Source organism: Eschrichtius robustus, chromosome 3, assembly GCF_028021215.1.
Source record: "Eschrichtius robustus isolate mEscRob2 chromosome 3, mEscRob2.pri, whole genome shotgun sequence".
NCBI classification, from domain to species: Eukaryota; Metazoa; Chordata; class Mammalia; order Artiodactyla; family Eschrichtiidae; genus Eschrichtius; species Eschrichtius robustus.
Genome location: NC_090826.1, coordinates 62441438 through 62462109, shown reverse-complemented (window position 1 = coordinate 62462109; position 20672 = coordinate 62441438). Strand labels below are relative to the sequence as shown.

Here is a 20672-nt window from a genome sequence, read left to right as displayed (position 1 = left end):
TCATCTTTGCTTCACCACCCTCTCTCTCACACATTAATTTCTCCATCCTAAACAGGAGAACCCCTCACCTTTGCTACTGTGTAACTTTGCTACTGTGTAATACATTATGCAGACCTCTGGGGGAGGAGAGTTCCAGGCAGAAGAAGCAGTAAGAAATGCCAACTTCCTGGGGCAAGAGCAAGTGTGATTTGTTGGAAGCACAGCTGGAGGCCCAGAGTCTAGAGCAGAGTAAATGGGAAAGAGTGGGAACTGACAAGGCCAGAGAAGCATCAAGGGGCCAGATCACATAGGACAATTGGTCACTATAGGGATTAAGAGTTTTTCTTATGAGTGAAATAGGAAGGCTTAGAGTTGTCGATGATCTGATTTAAACTCTAAAGTTCATTCTGTTTATTGTGGGGAGAACGGAGTCAAGGGCAGAAGCAAGAGACCCTCAGACAATTATAATAATCCATTATAACAACAATTTAATTACTATATTTTCACTTCCTATTCTTTATGATGGCTAGTCATGAATATAATTTATTATCCTTGCTAAATTATAAATTCTGTGTGGGCAAGGATTCCAACAGATTATATCTTTACACATTAGTGTTCTTCAACTAAAAAAAAAAGTTTTTGATGCCCAAAGAGTACAAAATGAAATTCTCACCACTTCTGTCCTTTTTCCGCCCTCCCGCTCCCCTCTATCATACCCTAAATACTTTCCTTCTTTCCAGAATTTCTTCTTAATACAGCATACACATATCTAGCAGTATCTCTTTGTGTACATGAAAAAAGCAAAAACAAAACCAAAAACAAACTCAGGGGAAAGTGGAGAACAAAGAGGAGGTAGATAGATAGGAGACATAGTCCTTATTCTCAAGGAATCGTATGTGTATATGCCTATCTCATATATTTTACATAATCATCTTATAGTTGAGCTTAAAATTACATATAGTATGTATAAGTATCTTATGTTTTTATAAAAATAGAAAGTCATTCCTAGGCCTTGCTATTCTCAATTTGTAAAATTCCATATATGGTAATTTGAGTTATTTAGATTCTACTTCAGTAGTGTAATCTGAGAATTGCTCTACAGAAGTCCAAGGAAATAATACCCCAATTTTCTTTTTTTCCCTGAGTCTCATTCAAGGGTCTTCCTAATGTATGTCTTGAAAAGCTTTGGGTTGGGACCAATAACAATTATGGAAGATAGTTATCCAAGCCGAGGAGACACAAAGGGCCCCCCCGCTTTTTTTTCATTTTTCTCAGTGAAGAACTTAGAGTCTCTTCTCCTGTGAAGGTCCCTGACATGCCAGAACAGAGGAATAGTGCTTATGCTAAGATTAAGAGCTAGAACCCAGATCGGGTCTATGAAAGCTCTAGTATCTAAATACTAGTTACTCTCTGTGGTCTTCCTGATACCCCCCAAATAAAGGTAAAGCTGCTGCTGTCTCTAGGGAAAGGAAAATGCCAGGCAGAGTGTTCTAAATCAGACTTTCATGGTAAAATATCCATTAATGATTAATTTTCCGCTTCCTTTAGAATAGGACAGGTTAAGCAGTTGGTCACATTCAGTAAATAAGAAATTACTTGCAGTAATGTCTGCAACATTCTAATCATCTTCCCATTTCTGAAAACTATTTTAAAAGTCTTTGATCTGCATTATGGTGAAAAGGACATTGAATGTGGAAATAGAAGACTTGATTATGAATTCAACTTTGCCACCCACTAACAGTGTGGCTTGGGCAAGTCATTTAACCACAAAATTCCATTTATATTCTAGTGATGAATTGAGCATAGCAATCTATACCTCACAGGGTTGTTATGAGCACCAGATAGGATAAAGTGTGAAGGCCACAAATGCAGAGGTCACACAATAAACATTTGATGAACCCAGATATTAAATACAGACAGAGGAATTATCATAATCCTAGTAGTGGTATTTCAGTGTTCTATGCTATACCAGTACACGTGTGATCTTGTGAAATGGGAACTATGACCCCTGTATCTTCTTTCTGCATGTTATTAAGAATGACAATATACTATAATTGTTTAATTATGTCATTAAAGTGGGTTTTATTTTCTTCATTAAATACATCAGGAAAAGCTTTTCAATTAACAATGACCTTTATGACTTCTGCTAGTTTGTATTCTGTAGATGCTGAAGCTGACTGCAAATTAGATTCTGCAATGTACCTTGTTCCTTATTTTTTCACCCACTGATTAGTTTGATACAGTTGGCAGCAGCCTACCCTGTTGCTTTCAGCTTGCAATTTTGTAGCAATCTCAAAACACTGTGTTCAATCCCCCAAGGTGTTCTGTAGGAATGCTGTCAAACTATTTCGATGTATGTGTATTTTCATTCTGTAGCTGTGCTTTGTACTCATTTAAGAGAACCAGTCTTTAATTTGTAGCAGCACGTTTTCAAGTTGAAACTTAGAATGCCAGTCCTCAGCAAAATCACTGATATATGACCACAGCCTTCTGTTCTAAATCTTGACATGACTGACTCCTATTAGATACAAAGCTATATTTTTAAATTTTGTTATAGAATACAACTCTGAATAAATGGCTTCAAATTTGGCCTTAAAATCTACTAGTAGTCATCATGCTTGCTATTATCATCTAGCTCTAGTTTACCTTTCCGATTTTGTCTCTCATCCCTCCTACCTTACATCCCATGCTTTTCTGTACTTCCTTAAAATGCCCGGCTGTCTCTCTCACCTTTCCCGGGAGTTATGCGCATATAGCACCTCTGTCTAGAACACCACATCTTCCACTCCTCATCTCTTTATCTCAGGCATTTTTCTATTCTAGAAAGCCTTTTTCTGTACTCACAACAACCTTTCTAAGTCAAGTAACCCTCATTTGTCTCTCATGTACCTTGTGCCTGATTTCATAAAAATATTCTTCTTTCTGTATAGTATTAACTGGTTGGCTTAATTAGATTGTCCTCCTTAGTAGACTAAAAGTTTTGGAGAGCAAAGGCAATACCCTTTGAATCCATGAATAGTACATGCTCCATACGTGTTTTTGTTGGATAAATGAATGCTTTCTGGAAAAACTATTGGTCGGTTTATTGAAAAGACAGCAAGAATTTGCTACTAAAAGTATTATATTAGCCTTGCTACATTTAATTACAACAGCAATATTATCAGTGAAATGCAGTTCATAGTTTCAGTGTACAGGTCTACCGCTCTGCAAATGCAGGTAATTTTAAAAATAAACATGTATATGGTACCATTCTGTGCTTTATGTATCTGGTACAGTATATTCAGAATTGGATTGGGTTAAACGAGGCTAGCTCATGAACCTATTCTACTTCTTATAATTTCAAAGAAAGAAATGTGTTTTAATGTTGAAATTGCTATTTGAACTAATTTAACCTTATTTAAATTTACTTGTCATCCAGACAGAATAAAAAAGGATTTTGACTGGCTTTGAATTAAAATACACATACACACACACACACACACACTTAAAAAATAAAACTAAACCAAACTGTAGGAAGGTATTGTTTCATATTTGCTTTGGGAATGAAAAATGTACCAGCGTGTTCATGTCTCCTGTGTTTATGGCTGATGTTTGCATTTGATGCAGTGCCGTAATTCAGCATATGGAAATACACTCAGAACAAAGATAATATTGTCTCTCATTTTCATTTTGATTAATAATGTTCCGTCTGTTTGTAGGTGTTATTTGGAAGATGGAGCTTCAAAGGGTGCCTGGCTGAACCGGTCAAGTATTATTTTTGCGGGAGGTGATAAGTGGTCAGTGGATCCTCGAGTCTCAATTTCAACATTGAATAAAAGGGACTACAGCCTCCAGATACAGAATGTAGATGTGACAGACGATGGCCCATACACATGTTCTGTTCAGACTCAACATACACCGAGAACAATGCAGGTGCATCTAACTGTGCAAGGTATGCATTTCCATGTCTGCTATGCTTAGAAATGTTCAATATTTAGATATCAAAATGACCGAGAGGTAGCTGACAATGTTGAAAGATATGTTGTCATTGTCTTCAGGGATTTATGTTCTTAGATTCCGTTAAGTATAATGGCTTTTATAGGCATACAAATCCCCACTTAACTGAGATCAAAAATTATCCATTAACATCACATTATGATTATTTTGTATATGATTCATTTTGTATCTTCCTATGACTCACCCCTTCAGTAAATCTTTGTGAACCCATGATTGGTACATTAAAATAAATTTTTGATAGCCTATGATGGCTACATTAAAATATTAGAACTTTTTGAAATATGAATAATAACTCTTTAAAAGTAATCCTCAAGCTTTCCAACACTCTGTCTCGATCCAGCTTCTATTTACTTTGATTTAAGTCACAATGAAAAGAAGCAGCCTTCTAGAATTACTTTATTTAAAGGTAGAATAATTGAAAAAATATGGTTCACAATGCTTTATACTTTGATTTACTTTCAGTAGATCATAAATCATGCTAGCTAACTTACAATCTCCAAATATAAACAGAATCATACAATTATTTTACTTTTCTTGCATACTAAAATGTAAGAGCATATTTATCCTCAACACAAATACTTTTCAAGGAAAATATAATTATAATGCTAGTAGAATAGAAAATGTGTATTTTTGCCCTTTTGCATTATATCCTCATGCTTATAGATAAACCATGTGTTGGTTGCATAGAAATAGTATACTGTGGAACTCAAAATGACATTGCAGCATTTCTAAGTAAAATTAATAACAAATTATATGATAATGTAGTGCCAGCGAATGCATGTTTTATTCCTATCAGGAAAGCTGAATTTGCAAGTTAGTTGTATTATTTCTGAGTTTACCCTTCAAAAATCAACAGTAAATATTAATTTAGGTACATGGCTTACATTCAGAAAAGATTGTTATTCTACAACTTTATTAATTGAGCTTTATTTCCTCACATAAAGGTAAAACTGTGTTCAAACAAAGCTTCAATTATTAGTAAATATTTTAACTTTGTGGTAATGATTAAACTTATTAAACAATTAACTTTAAGAAGGAAAGTATAAATTGAAGAGTAAGGCAGTGAATTTCCTCAGTGGTTTTCCTTATTACAAATCATTGAAGACTTTGGTGATGTTCCTTATTTAAGAGCATATAAGAAAATAATAAAGTTTTCATCAAAGTCCATCTTCATTCAGAGATTATCCAGAGATTCCAGAGGGCAGTTTATCCAGCTTCAAAAAATGACATGAGATTACAAGACACAAACACATTTCTTCAGTTATCCAAGCCTAATCCTGTTCTCCTGTTTAGTTCAGTGCCTTTTGACTTGAGTTTCTAGTTCAAACACTACAAAAAAATTTTATTACATGAGGAAAAGTGCACTTTGATGGTAATATATTTGAGTCACTTGAGATAAAGACATTTTACTTCTTATATGTTTAAACAATATACTTCTGAACACTAAAAATATCCCTCTTTCCTTTTTTCCATTCTCTCTTATTCCCTGTTAGGCCCATATTTTTTAACCAGACCCCAAATACATATATATATGCATATATATATATGCCCTGCTAATGAAAATGTTAATTTCCATAGAATTTCTTCATAACTTTATATTACATAGGTTGTTTAATACTGTACACAGTTTTAAAACTGTTACATGCCTTACTTTGGCACTCTTTTTTGCTGGCCAGTATAAACTTTTGGGTACCATTTTAGGAAGTACATTTTACAAATGCACTTATTGAATTTTTTATCAGTATAATATTTTGTTCCTCTAGAAAAATGTAATTTGTGTTACTGTTTTGATGTGTGTGGTTGGGTCAAATTAAAAGCTAATAACTTTACAGTATTTATGAACATAATTACTTAATAGAAGTTGATTGACATGTGGGCAGTTTTCCAATTACATTAATAAAATTCAGGGAACAAATTAATAGGCTTGTCAGTCAATTCAAGAACTAAATAAATGTCTTAAAAAGTCAAACCCTACTTAAGCTACATTTCCTCTCAGTTAACAAAAATAAACTGATGTGCACATTTCTTCAGTCTCTAAATTTGTTAGGTTGTCTGATACTCAGGAGTAGTTGGATAGTTTTGAAGTATATGTTCATTGCCTAATAATTTGTCAAGCCTTGATTCAACAAGATAAAGAAATTTAGCAAGTGAGAGGAAGCTATTTATTAATAACTAATGTCAAACACACATTGGCTGGTAAAAACAAAGCTCATCTTTAATTGTTGAAACTATGTACTCAAGGGAGCTATTTTTAAAAAGTCATTTTAGAAAGGGGGTGATCAAAAGGATATCTTGCCCACACAGACTTTGCGCATGGGAAATTTGTTTATGTTACTGATTTCTCAGAGCTATTAATATCAATAAATGCAATAATGGGGGAGAAAAGACACTGAAGTAGGAGTTGGAAAACCTGGATTCCAATCCTGAATTTTCCCTCAGGAAATGGGTAATTCTCAAGCCTCTCTAAACTTTAGTTTTCTCATTTGAAGGAAGAGGACTCAGATCAGAAAATTTTAAGGTCTGTTCTAGTCAAAAGCAAAAAGACAAATGACTGGGAAAAAAAAAAAAAATCCACTGTGACTGTTTGCTTTTGATTTGAAAGGGAAAAAGGTTTTTAAGTTAAAAAATGAAAAAAAAAATATTTCATAACACTTATATAACACTTGTATTGAGAACCATGCAAACTAATTTTTACACAGTAGCACCTTCTAGTATTTATTCTGCAAGTACGCCTTATTTATCTCCATGTTTTTCTTTCACCAACTGAGCTGAACAATGGATGTACTCACAAATTTGAAGAATGTGGTGAATTGGAGTTTTGCTTCAAGGGGGTGGAAACTGGCTGATAGATTTAGTAAGAAAATAAATTTTTCATTACCTGTATATAACGCTGTGAAACCAAGTTACCTAATTGTCCAGTGTTTCAAATCATGTGGTGTAGCATTTACTAAGAGTATCTTTCTTGTTCATGAGTATAAAAATGTATGCAGCTTGAATACTTGTTATGAAGGGAGATCCCTATTACAATACTGTTTTGAAACGAAACATAAAATGTAAATGCTTTCCATTCAAATATATAACACAATGGTTTCTACTTTAAGTCCATGTCTAGAGTCTAAGTTGTATACAGCACAAAATAGACACCCCAAAATATCGCATAATAACTGAATATACATACAACAGCCCCAGCCAACGCCTCGCCTGCAGCCTTGTGAGACTATGAGCAGTTAAGATGTGCCAGGACAGAAACTGAAATAACAAATGTATATTGTTTTAAGATACACACACACATACACACACACACACACACACAAACACATTCACATGCACACAATATATGGAACGTTTATCATTCAACTCGTGCCCTTCCAGGGAAACATACTCTAGGTTTTCTCTAGGCAGGATAGAAGGAGGTATGACTAGCACATAAGCCTATGAGCAAAATAATTTCTCAAGGGTGTTTAACTTGCTGAGTGTGTTCTAATTTCCTCAGGGTATTTTACTTACCTAAAATATTTGTGATAGACGGGGTGCTATGCTTCCCTTTTCAAGGATGGGCTTGTTTTCCTAGCTGCTGGGAGTGCCGTCGGCAGACAGCATATGGTGGTCAGCCCTTTCAAAGTTAGCCTCAGCTGTAGAGAGGCAAAGCCTAGTTCTGCCTAGAGCAACAACGTCTGATGACTGATTAACACCGGGAGTATAAAAGCCTCTCCCTTCCAGCCCGAGCAGGATAACTCTGATGGGCTATTTTGGCTTGAGAGCAGCTGAAGCTATTGAACAGCATCCACTACAGCTCAACTTCTTGCTCTGTTCAATCCTACCTTCTTCTTTTTCCTTCTCCAGCGATTTATCACAAGACTATTCCTCTAATAAATATCCTAATTTTAAATTCCATCTCCTTTCAAGTCAAAGATCCCTAACTATGACCATGTTAGATCCTTGCCTCTGGCTTAGTCATTGTTTAGAGAAAATCTTTGTAAAGTGGAAAGACAACACATTCAAATACCATTCATTATTAACATTCTGTTTTACATTGGTTGGGAATTTAAAGTGGCTTATACCAAAGTATTTAGTACACCAAGGCAATTAGGAGAAATCAGAAGCAAAAGATAAGGTAAGAAGAATAGGATGCAGTCAGATGTAATAGATTATAAAAATTTTTGCCATGATTTCTATATATTTTTAGAGCTTGGTAAAATTTTTAGTTCTAAGATTTCTAGCACCCAACACAGAAAGAGAAACAAGATCAGCTATTCATTCCATGGCCCTGAAGGTTAAAACTTCTATTTCTTAGTGCTCTGGTCCTGTTACTCAGGGAAGTAATTTGACCGTGAGTCATCTCAGAATATCATTGTGAGCTGTAAGGAATATTTCAGCAGTAACTGTACGGCATGCACAGAACTCATTCATAGGATTGTTCTTCATAACACCTCTCAACATAACCTGAAGTGCAGGGAAGTATAAAAAAATTGTTTTAATCTAAAAATAAATTTAACAAGATGCTAATTCAATAACAGTGTGATTGCTTTTTGATTATTGCTTAATCTATGAGTAAATTTTAGAGCTTATCCTTCCTGAGTCAAACCTTCACAAATATTATTTCTCTCAGTGGGTCTTTGAATAGGAATTCAGGTAAAGATAGTTCAAAATTATACTTACCGATGAGTATCTGGAGAGCAATTATTCTATGTGCCCACAAGTTTAGAGCCATATTCTTTAAAGACCAGCATATCTTAATCAAATTCTAACATCCTTTTTATGAATATTAAAGCCCACACAAGGAACACACTGGCAGAGAAAGATACCACATTTCTGCTCCAAGTTGAGCAGGCTGGCAGTAACGCAGCATCACAGGACATGGGCCCGCCTTCCTCAAAGACCCAAAGGGGAGAAAAGCTATAATGGTCAAAAAAGTATGTTAAAATACCACATCCATTAGAAAACTCAAGTCATTGTTCTGCAACAGTAAATACTTCAAACTTTTCAAAAAGCTACAAACCGAAAGCAAAGAAAAATATTAGCACTAAGAAAAGCTTAACAGAGCCCATAGATGTCAAAATAGGCAATGTCTGAATGCAATAGCGGTTTAGGACAAAGCCCTCAGACTGGCTCCCACTCTGTTTTATTCAATCTCTATTTATACCTGTGGGGGAGATAAAGATTATATGTAGGAACCCCAATTTTGGACCTACTTTAAAACACAAAGAAGTGATAAAGACCCAAAGCATATATTCTTAATATTTTTAGTTGAGAAACAAATAATAAACCACCCAAAATAAAAATGGTTACTTAACATAATTATGTTTCATTATCCTAGCCAAAGAACCTTTAGCTTTAAGGGATGTAACTTTATAGTACATTATCAATAGTTGTAAAACATATTACATTAAAAATTATTATTTTAATTGACATATAACATTATATTAGTTTCAGGAATGCAACATAATGATTCCATATTTGTATATATTGTAAATGATCACCGCAATAAGCCTAGTTAGCATTGGTCGCCAAACATAGTTACAAATTTTCTTTTTCCTTGTGAGAAGAACTTTAAGATCTACTCTCTTAGCAACTTTCAAATATACAATCCAGTATTATTAACTGTAATCACTATTGATTTCCAACCTTGGGAGTTCCTCTGGTGAAATCCCAGACTGTGTCACCGTACACAGAGGGCGAGGAAAGACCTAAGAAAGAGGCAGACCATTTCAGATTGGTAGGTGGCAGCTTTAAGAAACAAGGAAGCTTATATATGAGGCTTGTCTTGAGTGATCACAAGATGAGTAGACCTCCAAACCGACCCGCCAGAATCTTAAAAGTTTATATAGAGGCCTTAACAGGGTTCAGTCATGACTTCAGTTCAGATGGTCCTAACAACACATTGCTCTCTCAAGGCTGCATCCTGGAAACGTCTCCTAGAATGGAAAGGGTGGGCAGAACATACAGGACGGGGGGAGGGGGGAGGACCCTCAGATTGCCTGAGTCCAGCCCAAGGGTCAACCTGTTGTCATGTCCTTTCCATGACCTCCTCCAGCAGTCACCGTGCGGTACATTATATCCCCATGACTTATTTACTTTAAGCTGGAATTTTATACTTTTTAATCCCCTTCACCTATTTTACCTTTCTTCTCCCCCAGCCACCAATCTGTTCTCTGAATTTATGAGCTCACTTTTGTTGTTGTTGATTTTAGGGGAAAAAAATCACCAAAAATGAACTTAGTTTTTGTACAGGATCCATATCTCTATTTCATTAACTTGATAACAGAGATAAATTTCCAAGATCACCTTATATGTGATGATTAAATATATTATCTGCTTATAAGAAAATATTAATCCTTTACTCTCTAAAATTAGGTAACAAGTGATATCAAATAATTGAGATCAAAGTTACATGGGTAGGGGTGTACATACTCTTTGTCTTTCCCTCTTCAGGGAATTCCTACCTATTCTACCATAAATCATTTTTTGCTTACCCCAATTCACATTATGGAAAAGATCCTGTGGGTGGCAACATTCACTGAGTCTGTGCAGACTAATCAGTACCTGAATATACCAATCACTGGTTCAAAGACCGATTAAGAAGGAGAAATGATATAAATAAGGTTGTATTCGTTCTTGCAGATTCTTCCCACAGTGATGTACTAGTAACAGTGGAACCTTACCTAACCCCCCCCCCCCCAATTTTTCTATTTATGTTGGTCTGAACTATACAGACTTGTACATTTGTAATTTAGGAAGAAAATAATTTATAAGCTTTTTGGAGCGTATCCCTCATTAGTTACTAGGACTGTTATTGTATTCCCCAGATAGTTTATCCAGTGGAAACATTTAATCTGTTAATATATATGAGGCAATAGTATTGATGTCCAGAAAGATAATGGTTTGGTATCTAAACAGTTTAGAAAAATTATGCCTAATTTGTGAAATTTGGAAAAAATAAATCCTTCAGGTGTCATTTGTGATCTAGACTTCAGCTAAATTTTTCACTCAAACATACCTTCACAGAAAAACTCAGGTCCACTCATCTGAACTTAATATGAGCTAGGCCTTTTTAGGCAGTAAAATAATGCCTAAACTTTTAAAATTAATGTATTTTTCAGGTGGACTATTTCATTTTTCATTTCAGACATTCCAGTCTGACTAGAAATGCTATAGTTACATGGCACTGCATATCAGGCCAGCTTCTAGGAAAGCATTACCTCACTTTTATTTGTGCGTGTATTGACATTGATTAGGTTATTGGTGTAACTATTAGAGTTCATAAGAAATAAAATTAAGTGAACTAATTTTTAGTGAACTTCTCTTTTGAATATTGGTACTTCTTACAGAATGAACATTTTCTTCTCTTCTAAATATTCTTTTTTTTCTTTTATAGTCTTTAGAAAAGATTATTGGCCATTACTTTTCTGCAATTGAGATAAAAGCATTAGCAGAAAGAGAAGGTAGATTTCATTAAATAGTATTTTTCTTTGAAAAAGATTTTCTCTGTTAAGTGTAGTGATCATATATTCCTAACCAAAACTTAGTATATGAAGTTATATATATATTGTTTAATACAAGAGATGTATTAGAACAGTATTGTAGATCAAAACTGTGCAAAATCCAAAATACTGCCTACTGTACACAGAGGGGATTAATAAGTTGGTGATATTTTCTTATAAACTTTCAATATGCTGTCCTTTGTGAATGAGAGATGGGAAAGTGCAAAAAAAAATATTTATAGATATTGCATACTGTTGAATTCCATCTGAACCACCCGTTTTTCCTATGGAAGGAATTTCGTGAAAACTACTGCTGAACTTTGTGAATTGGTAACAACAAGAGGAACAGTGTTAAAATTTAAATAAACATCTTTTTTACTAGTGAATTGTGCCAGCAAGGAAGGTTCTACTTCAGTACATCTGTTCTACACATGACTTGGATCAGTTTTTGAGGGGTGGCAGAAGAGGGACAAGGAAATCTCAAAAAGTTGTATAGTTTGTGATCAGTGTTGCTGAGGAGCAATTCTGCTTTCCTTTGTCATTCTCATAAAGGTTTAACTTTTGAATCATGTTAGCAAGTATTAAGTAAAAGGATACCTGAGAATGGGATGTATAAGAAGTGGAACAATATTTATTGCTCATTTTGAGACTGAGTAAATCAGTATTTCTGGTTTGGGTAACATAGAGTTAAAAATGCAATTTGAAACTATTTTAAAATAGTTAACCCTTTAAGCAAGATTTGCTGCCCTTTAAAAGTCCCTTCAATGATTGATGTGTATTCATTCTGGTTCTTGAAACACATAGTTTGATAAGTATCTCAAGGCTCAGACTGATCATATTTTTATTTTCTTGGTAATTCTGTTTTGGATTTGTGTGTTGTATTTCAGAACAGTTATATTTGTTGCCTGTCTTAGCGTATCTTTATTTTTTCCTAAAAAAAACAAAGAAAACAACTGTGTATGTAATACCTGTCAAATCCCAGTGCAATGTACACCATCAGTATGAAAATCTCTCTATAAATAAAAGATTACCAAGCTTTAGCTGGTCCACTTATTTTGAGAAACCCTGCAAAGAAAATCAAAGTCTGGTGAAATAATTTGTCTTCTCCTAGGAAGTCATTACAATAGGATTTGATCTATGAAATAATTTTACTGTTTTCTTCTCCAAATTATGTGTACAATTACTACCAAGACAATTAGGATTTTACCATTTTCATTAACTAAATTCTGAATGACATACCCCTTGTAACCTTTATGTAGGATAAAGATAAAATTTAGCAGAGGAGAAAATTTGAATCTGCTAATGATATTGTTTATCTTATGATTTGTAGCAGAACAATAAGAATTAATTATGTTTAGTGCCAAGAGGAAAATGGGCACAATTAAGACTGGTGACAAAGTTCAGTTTGCAGAATCAGCGTCACTCTATGTCCAGACACCTCTGTGCCCCATACCACTTCCCTCCCATTCCTTCAGCATTCCTTTAGTGATCTAGTAAGAGCAGTAGAGAGACGCAGGAAAGGTGGATCGTGCACCTGCACTAAGCTGTCAGAGCTTACTAACCCACATTAGTAGGTTTGAATCTAGACCAATGGTTCTTAAACATTTTGTGTTCATTAACCTATTTGAAAATCTGATGAAACCTGCAGACCGGGTCTACAGAAAGTATACATACCCTCTACATTTTACAAACTTCTTTATGTGAGCAGAATGCTCATGGACCCCCTAAATTTATCCATGGACTCTAATTAGAACCTCAGTTTACTCCTTGACAGTGAGGACTGGGTCTTAATCCTTTTTGACTCCCAAACATCCAAGACAGTGCCTGACAAATATTAGGGACTCAATAGAGACTTATTGGTTGTATATGTGTATGTACTTCTTTCTCCCTGGCTTCATGCCAATCACTTTGCTTAAGCTATGACTTAATGTATTGATGCTATCTTTAGGGCATAACACCAAGAATGCTGACATAACAGGAAAATTTTTAAATTAAAAGGATTAGTTAGGCATTCATGACTTAGGTTGCTTATTTTTATTCCAGGTCATAGCACCCTTATCCTCTGCTAATCCCCATGTTTTCACAAATGCAGAATAGTGATTGCATATTGTAGTGAAAAAATAATAAATGGGATACCAGCATTTTACAAAAAAAATACATTTTCTCCTAGCAATGTTATTTTGAGAATAAAAATATACTTTATATGGGACAGAGTTACTACAAAGATTATAGGCAAGGGTTCCTAATGCCAAACCCAGGTAAGGGGCTAACATTTTTTAAACTCTTTTTTTTTTTTTTTTTTTAATGTGATGGAACTGCACTTTTTTTTTTTTTTAATTTTATTTTTATTTTTTTTGGCTGTGTTGGGTCTTCGTTTCTGTGCAAGGGCTTCCTCTAGTTGCGGCAAGCGGGGGTCACTCTTCATCGCGGTGCGCGGGCCTCTCACTGTTGTGGCCTCTCTTGTTGCAGAGCACAGGCTCCAGACGCACAGGCTCAGTAGTTGTGGCTCACGGGCCCAGTTGCTCCGCAGCATGTGGGATCTTCCCAGACCAGGGCTTGAACCCGTGTCCCCTGCATTGGCAGGCGGATTCTCAACCACTGCGCCACCAGGGAAGCCCAGGGGCTAACATTTTAAAAGGGCCAAGAATAACACAATTAGAATTTCCTCTCAGGTATTTCACTTATTCTTTCAGATATTGATTTGAGCAAGTGGGTGTGAGGATGTGTTTTAAAATGGTATGTTGAAGACTTGAGGAAGGAGAGATTTCAGAGCTATTTGTCAGTGCAAAGTTAACACATGTGTATTGTTTTCATCTGCTTAGGACCCTACCTTGTAAAAGGTAGTCTGTTTTAAAAAGACATCTAGGATTAACTCAGTTTAATTTTAAAAAAATGCTTGGGCAGTCCCACTTTAATTCAATACCCCACTTTAATTCAATACCTACTATGTACAAATAACTTTGCTAAAAATTGCACATGTATTCTTCCTTGTGGTAAGCAAAATAATGGTCCCCAAAGATGACCATGTCTCAAGGGGCATTAAGATTGCAAATCAGCTGACCTTAAAATAAGGACATTATTTTGGATTATCCAGATGGGTCCAAAGAAATCACGAAAGTGCTTAAAAGTGAAAGAGTGAGGCAGAAGAAGAGAATCAAAGGGAGACATGACTGTGGAAGTGGATCACAGTGATGGAATATGAGAAGTACTCAAGCCACCACTGCTGGCTTTAAAGATAGAGGAAGGGGATCATGAGCAAGGGAATATGGGGACCCTCTAGAAGCTGGAGAAGGTAAGGAAGTGGATCATCCCCTAGAGACTCCAGAAGAAAACACAGCTCTGCCAACACCTCAATTTTCACTAAGAGACACTTATTTCGGACATCTAACCTGTAGAATTATAAGATAAATTTGTGTTGTTTTAAGCCACTCTTTGTGGTAATTTGTTATGGCAGCAAATAGAAAAGCAATACACACACACATACACACACACACTCTCTGTCTCTCTCTCTCTCAAAAATGTAAAATACTTTCATACCTATCTAGAACAGGGTTTCCCAACCTTGGCACTATTGACATTTTGGATCATATGAGTGTGTGTGTGTGTGTATGCATATGAGGTGGAGGGAAAGAAATTTTCTGTATATTGTGAAATATTTAAGAGCATCCCCGGCTACTATATACTGAATATTTGTGACCCCCCTCCAAATTCATATATTGAAACCTAATGCCCAAAGTTATGATATTAGGACATGGGGCCTTGGGGAGGTGCTTAGGTCACACCTTAGGATGGAGCCCTCAAGAATGGAATTCGTGTTCATATAAGAGAGATCCCAAAGAGATCCCTCCCCCTTTCTACCATGTGAGGTTACAGTGAAGAGACAGCCATCTAAGAAGTGAGCTCTCACCAGACACCCAATCTGCCGGTGTCATGGTTTTGGACTTCCCAGCCTACAGAACTGTGAGAAATGAATAGTTGCTCTTTGTAAGCCACCCAGTTTATGATATTTTCCGACGGCAGCCCGAATAGACTTACTACACTGGCCTCAGCACCTAAGACACTAGTAGCATTCTCTGGTTGTGACACTCCAAAGTATCTCTAGATATTAACAAACATCTGCTGGGGTAAAAATCACCCCAGGTTGAGAACCACTGGACTAGTAGAAAAGACAGACACAAGCTTTAATTCTCCACTGTGTGGCAGGTTGTAACAAGTTCCATGAAAGTACGGATCTTATCTCTGAAAGCCCTACCCTTAGTGAATACAATAGGGACGGTCATGTAATTGGGGCTAAAATAAATATTTAATAAATGATAGAATGAATGAGTGAAGCCCTTTAAGAATACAAGCCAGCCAATAACCAGACAAAATTCTTCTGAATTTTTTTCTTATTCAGTAATTATTTGGGTTATATCTCCCTTTGAAACTAGTTAAAACCAATATTCTCCTAAGTAGTCTAGTGTGGCATAGGCGTTGGATTGACCTCAGGTGATATCCAGCTCTTATATTTATAAAATATATGAAGTTGGTTCTAAGTGACACCATCTCTTTAAGACTCAATTTCATTCGCTGAGAAGTGAAAAATAATACCCAACATTCTGGATGACTGTGAAAATTTAAAAAAAAGAAAGATATATAAGAAATTTCTCAAAGTGTCTGATTCAGAGTAGGTATTCAAAAGATTTTACCTTCTTTTTTCAGTGAGCTAATAATGTACAGATAGATTCTTTCCTCTTTTTTCCTTTGAATTGGGATGTAATTGAGATTGTTCTCATTGATTTCAAGTGATTTTTATTTAAGACTTAGGCAATGAAGTTGATCTGTAAAATACTGGTAAAATTAATTACTCTTCCTTCCTGTGGAGAAAATCCATGTGAAAAGATGTAATAAATTTATACCAATGTCAGGGTTTTGAGCTACAGTAATTGGAAAAATATTCTACATTAAGGAAAAAAAAACTACTACCTAATATGAAAGAAACGATATGGTGGCAGTCATTTTGCCTATTTGATCTCAGAGCCATTCTTTGCAACTCTTTTGCTATGTTTTGTATCATGGGGTTGGCTGAACCCCACGGTTCAGGCTTCTGTGTTTTCTAGCAGCATTCACCCAGTGAGAGACACTGGCAAGAGTTGGGACCGAAGGGAGCAGTCAGGCTATTTTGCTGTCTCATTGCCCCAGGCCTTTCTCCTCCTTGGCTCCAGCTTCCCTTGGACAGCCCATCCTCCCACTGGCACGGCTCACACCAGGCAGTCCCCTGCTGTAGATCTAGCTCCTGATGAACAGTCCCCACCTCTGGTATCTGGTAATGATACCTGCCTGTAGGAGTATTAGTGGCTTCTTGTTACAAATCTCTGAATTGCCTCATCTTCATATACTTTGTCGTCTTAGCCCTTCATTACCTGTGTAAACAGTTCCCTGTATTAAACTCCCTTTATTTGAAATACTTAGATTGGTTCCTGTTTTCCTCACTGGATCCTGACTGATACAGATTTTTTCCTGTAATGTCAAGTGTTTCCTACTTGTAAGTACTCTTAAGAAGTATGTTTTAAGCTCTACCATCTATATAGGTAACCGTTTTATATAATGATAATTACCTCTTTACCTTCTGGAAAAATATATATCTATATATAATTCCTGAGTATAAAAAGCAAATTTAAAAACAAATTGTAAAATTAATTACACATATATTGGGATCTCAGATTTACTAAACTAATTATCGAAAAGTAAGATAAATTAGAGAGAAAAGCTAAAAGTATGCATAATTATTAAATGCTGGCATTTATGTGAGCCTTGGGCTTCTCTTTATTAGCTCTCTGGGTGCAATCATCATTAACATTTCAGTTGCATCTTTAATGGATATTAGAACTACAAATACACAGTGGCATGAGTGGTAACGGCAGTCTTTTATTATCCACACAGACTGCAACTTTAAGAAAAATAACTTAAAGAGAGGCTGTAGAGCTGTGGTTGTATATTTACCCTGGGAGCTATGAGCTGTCCAGCAGTATTCCGGGCCTTGATCTTTACAGCTGCATCTGTGCCTTGTGGGAAAACTAATGAAAAGCAATTTGGGACTCTTTCCCAGTAAACCAGTTACCTGACTTTGGACACTAAGTCTAATGCAACCAAGGCATATTCTTTAAGTTTTTGCCTTTGGCCGAGCATTGTTCTAGGAGTTAGGAAAACAAAACAAAGTTCTACAAATAAGAATTAGCTTTTCCCTTCAAGGAACTTACAAACCAGTGGGACGATACTGAGGTATCGCCCCACTGAGGTATGAGGTAAATGAGTTCCCTAAAGTTAGACAGGAGCTGGGACAGATGTATATGCAGGGTACATATGAAAGAAGTAGTCCTCTTTTTGTGGAGGGGCATAGCTAACTTTTGTAGTGAAACGGTTGGTGGGGAGAGGGGCTTGAGGTTTGATTACAAGGCAGGAAATAATGGTTAGCTATAGGAAACTACTTGGAAGTTACTCTTAGTATGCATAATAAATCATTCGGAGCTAAATGAGATGCTACTTCAAGACCCAACAAGTGCTGAAGAAGCAGTTAGAAGTAGGACACCACGTTGCCTTGTTCCATAAAATGAAGTGAGGGTTGGGGGAATGCACAGTTTGAAAACAAGACCAGCTCTTCAGATTAGGAGAATGGCTCCATTAGAGCATTGCCATAAGACATCCTTTAGAAGTGCTGCTGACAAAGAAATGCTCAAATGTGCAGCTCGTGAGAGATCAAGATGCTGCTGGAGGTTGTTTGAGCATGTGAGAAGCAATGGGACTCTTGGGGAGCAGCTGTAGGAGGCTGTAATTGCTGGGCTTAACTGCTGACTGGAGTTATTCATTGCCGAGAGGAGCAGCTGTCATGAGTTTCAGTAGGGAGCCCTGGGGAGCCACGGCTGGGAGGCTGGGAACTTCCTCAGATTAAGAAGCTGCCACAGGAAACAGCACTTGTGAGTGTCATCATAGGGAACTTTAGAGTTATCCATCCAGCTCCACCATCTCAGCAGTTGGCAATGGTGGAAACACAGTCTTACATATATAAAGAAATGATGAAAGATTGACAAGATTGACAAAATAGGTTTGAGATTTTTAAATAACAAGTTTCTTCAAACTCTGCCACAGGCTTCCTTGGCCGACATGGTATGACTTTTTGTTGTCATTTGTTTGTTTATTGAGGAACATTTTTACCCTAGAGCGTAGCTATTATACTGGCCAAAACAAGGTGATACAATTGTAAATTGAGGGATTCTTTAACCTTAGGACCCCTAATAGTGTATGTGAAATTTGGTATTTTTTGATTTTTACCCTGGGAAGAGTGACTATCATTTTCATTCTGTTCTCAAAGTTCCTGACACTAAAATAGGTTAAGATTTTTTTTGCGTTAAGAAGACAGAAAAGGTCAGCCAATGGAGAACTTGGTAACATCTGTCAACAACTTAACCACAAAAGGCACTATTGTTTAGCTGATGAATTTATGCAATCATCATGTTGAACAGTGTCTAGCATTACTATGAGGATTCCCTCTTGAAATGTGTGGGATAATATACCACATTAGGTGCATCAGTGATTGAATTTCATCTTTTTGACTTAGTATATAGGCTGAGCCAAAAAGGCTCAGTAAAATGGGGGAAATAGAAGCAGAATAACAGATTTTAAATTTTTTATTTGGATGGAACAAAATTCTGGTGTAAGGACCTGAGAAAGAAAATCCAGTTGGAAAACTATTATGAGGGTCCACACCTGAATGAGCCTCTGAGAACTAGTGTGGATACCATGGAAATGGAAGAAGGGTAGGGAGGTGGAGATGTTTACCTTGTAAGTGTGACCACTTTGATTTCTAAATCTTAATATATCTAATTATATTTTTGTTTTGTTACAATCTTATAGTGTTGTTGAAAATCACTCCACTTAGAAAATCATTCCATTTAGAAAAATTCCACGTAGATTGAGCCACATGGTAGTCAGTTATCCTGGCTTTAATAGATACTTCATTGCTGTGGGTTTTAATCGATAAACTTGACCTTCAATCTTTGCCTGTTATACAATCTGTTCTGAGCAAACAATGAAATGAAGTGAAGTGAGTCAGGCTTTGAGTATATTAGTGAATTGGGGTTTGAGTGACCAAGCATGAGATGTCAGAATAACAACACAAAGGAGAAAATGCAGTTTTTTTAGGTTCGGCATACCATACTCTCTTTTACAAAAAGAGCATTTTAACAGAACAGCTATGTGTAGTTTTCAAAGTAACATAAATCTACCCTTGAAGTGCCTGACCTCCTAAAGGGTCCTGGAAATAGTTACTCTAAGTGTGCTCTGGACGAATAAAAATTGCTCTCAAAGGTATTTATTTAGCTGATGAAGACACCTTGCAGAGCATTTGAACAGTTATTTGAAGGCAGAAAACATTCCATGGCTCATCCATCTCTCGTGGAGAGTTGTCAGCTTTGCATACCTTGGAGTGTTTTTCCCATCTCCAAAGGAGACACTGCCCCACTTTCTGAGACTTGGCATGTGGTTGGGATTACTGCGAGGCTTTTGAGCTTGCAGTTCACACAGCCCACTTGTCTTTGACAGTATGATATGTTCCTCTTTTAACTCCGCAGTACACAGCAGTGAGGTCTCTCTTAAAGGCAACCTAACTGGATCTGTGCTTTCTGAAGTGTGGTTTGTTATCCATGTTGGCTGCTGCCAAAATATGATATGACTTACTTTTCGCATTTGCATGTAGTTGAAAAATTGGCGTGGCCTTATCAAGGTTAAAAGGAGGGTATGTATGAATCCCTGGACCTTTTGAATTCACAGAAAGTTTTCGGAACGTACTTAAGGCTTAAAATATGGAGTTAATCAAATGGGAAGATCTATACATTTCAGAAGCAAAATTATCTCTTATTTTGGCCCTTCAAGATAAGTGAAGGGGTTAAACTTTTGGTACATCACCTTCTGAAAGAACAAGAGTTATTTGTTATACTTACTATTAAAATGTTATGTTACCGTTCAAAGAAAACTAACTATACCAGTTTGATTTAATGTGCTTCATAATTTTTCAGTTCTGTCCTTGTCTGACTGCAGTACTTAATATTCCATATCACCAGCATAAAGTGATATTTACGAGTAGCCATAGGGCCCAGGTGCTGTGCACTTTGCCAAGAGTGGCCACGGTCCTCTCTGACTACTACATAAAACCAAGAACATTGGCACAGCAAGAGCTATAGC

At 36.3% G+C, this 20672-nt stretch overlaps 1 protein-coding gene across 1 annotated transcript in view; it reads left to right on the top strand.

The window, feature by feature from the left end:
• Positions 1-20672, top strand: part of NEGR1 (neuronal growth regulator 1) — an 897928-nt gene that overhangs the window by 374910 nt on the left and 502346 nt on the right. The window contains exon 2 of the mRNA XM_068538018.1: positions 3678-3910. Coding sequence (XP_068394119.1) covers positions 3678-3910 — 233 coding nt within the window. The remainder of the gene's footprint in view (positions 1-3677; positions 3911-20672) is intronic.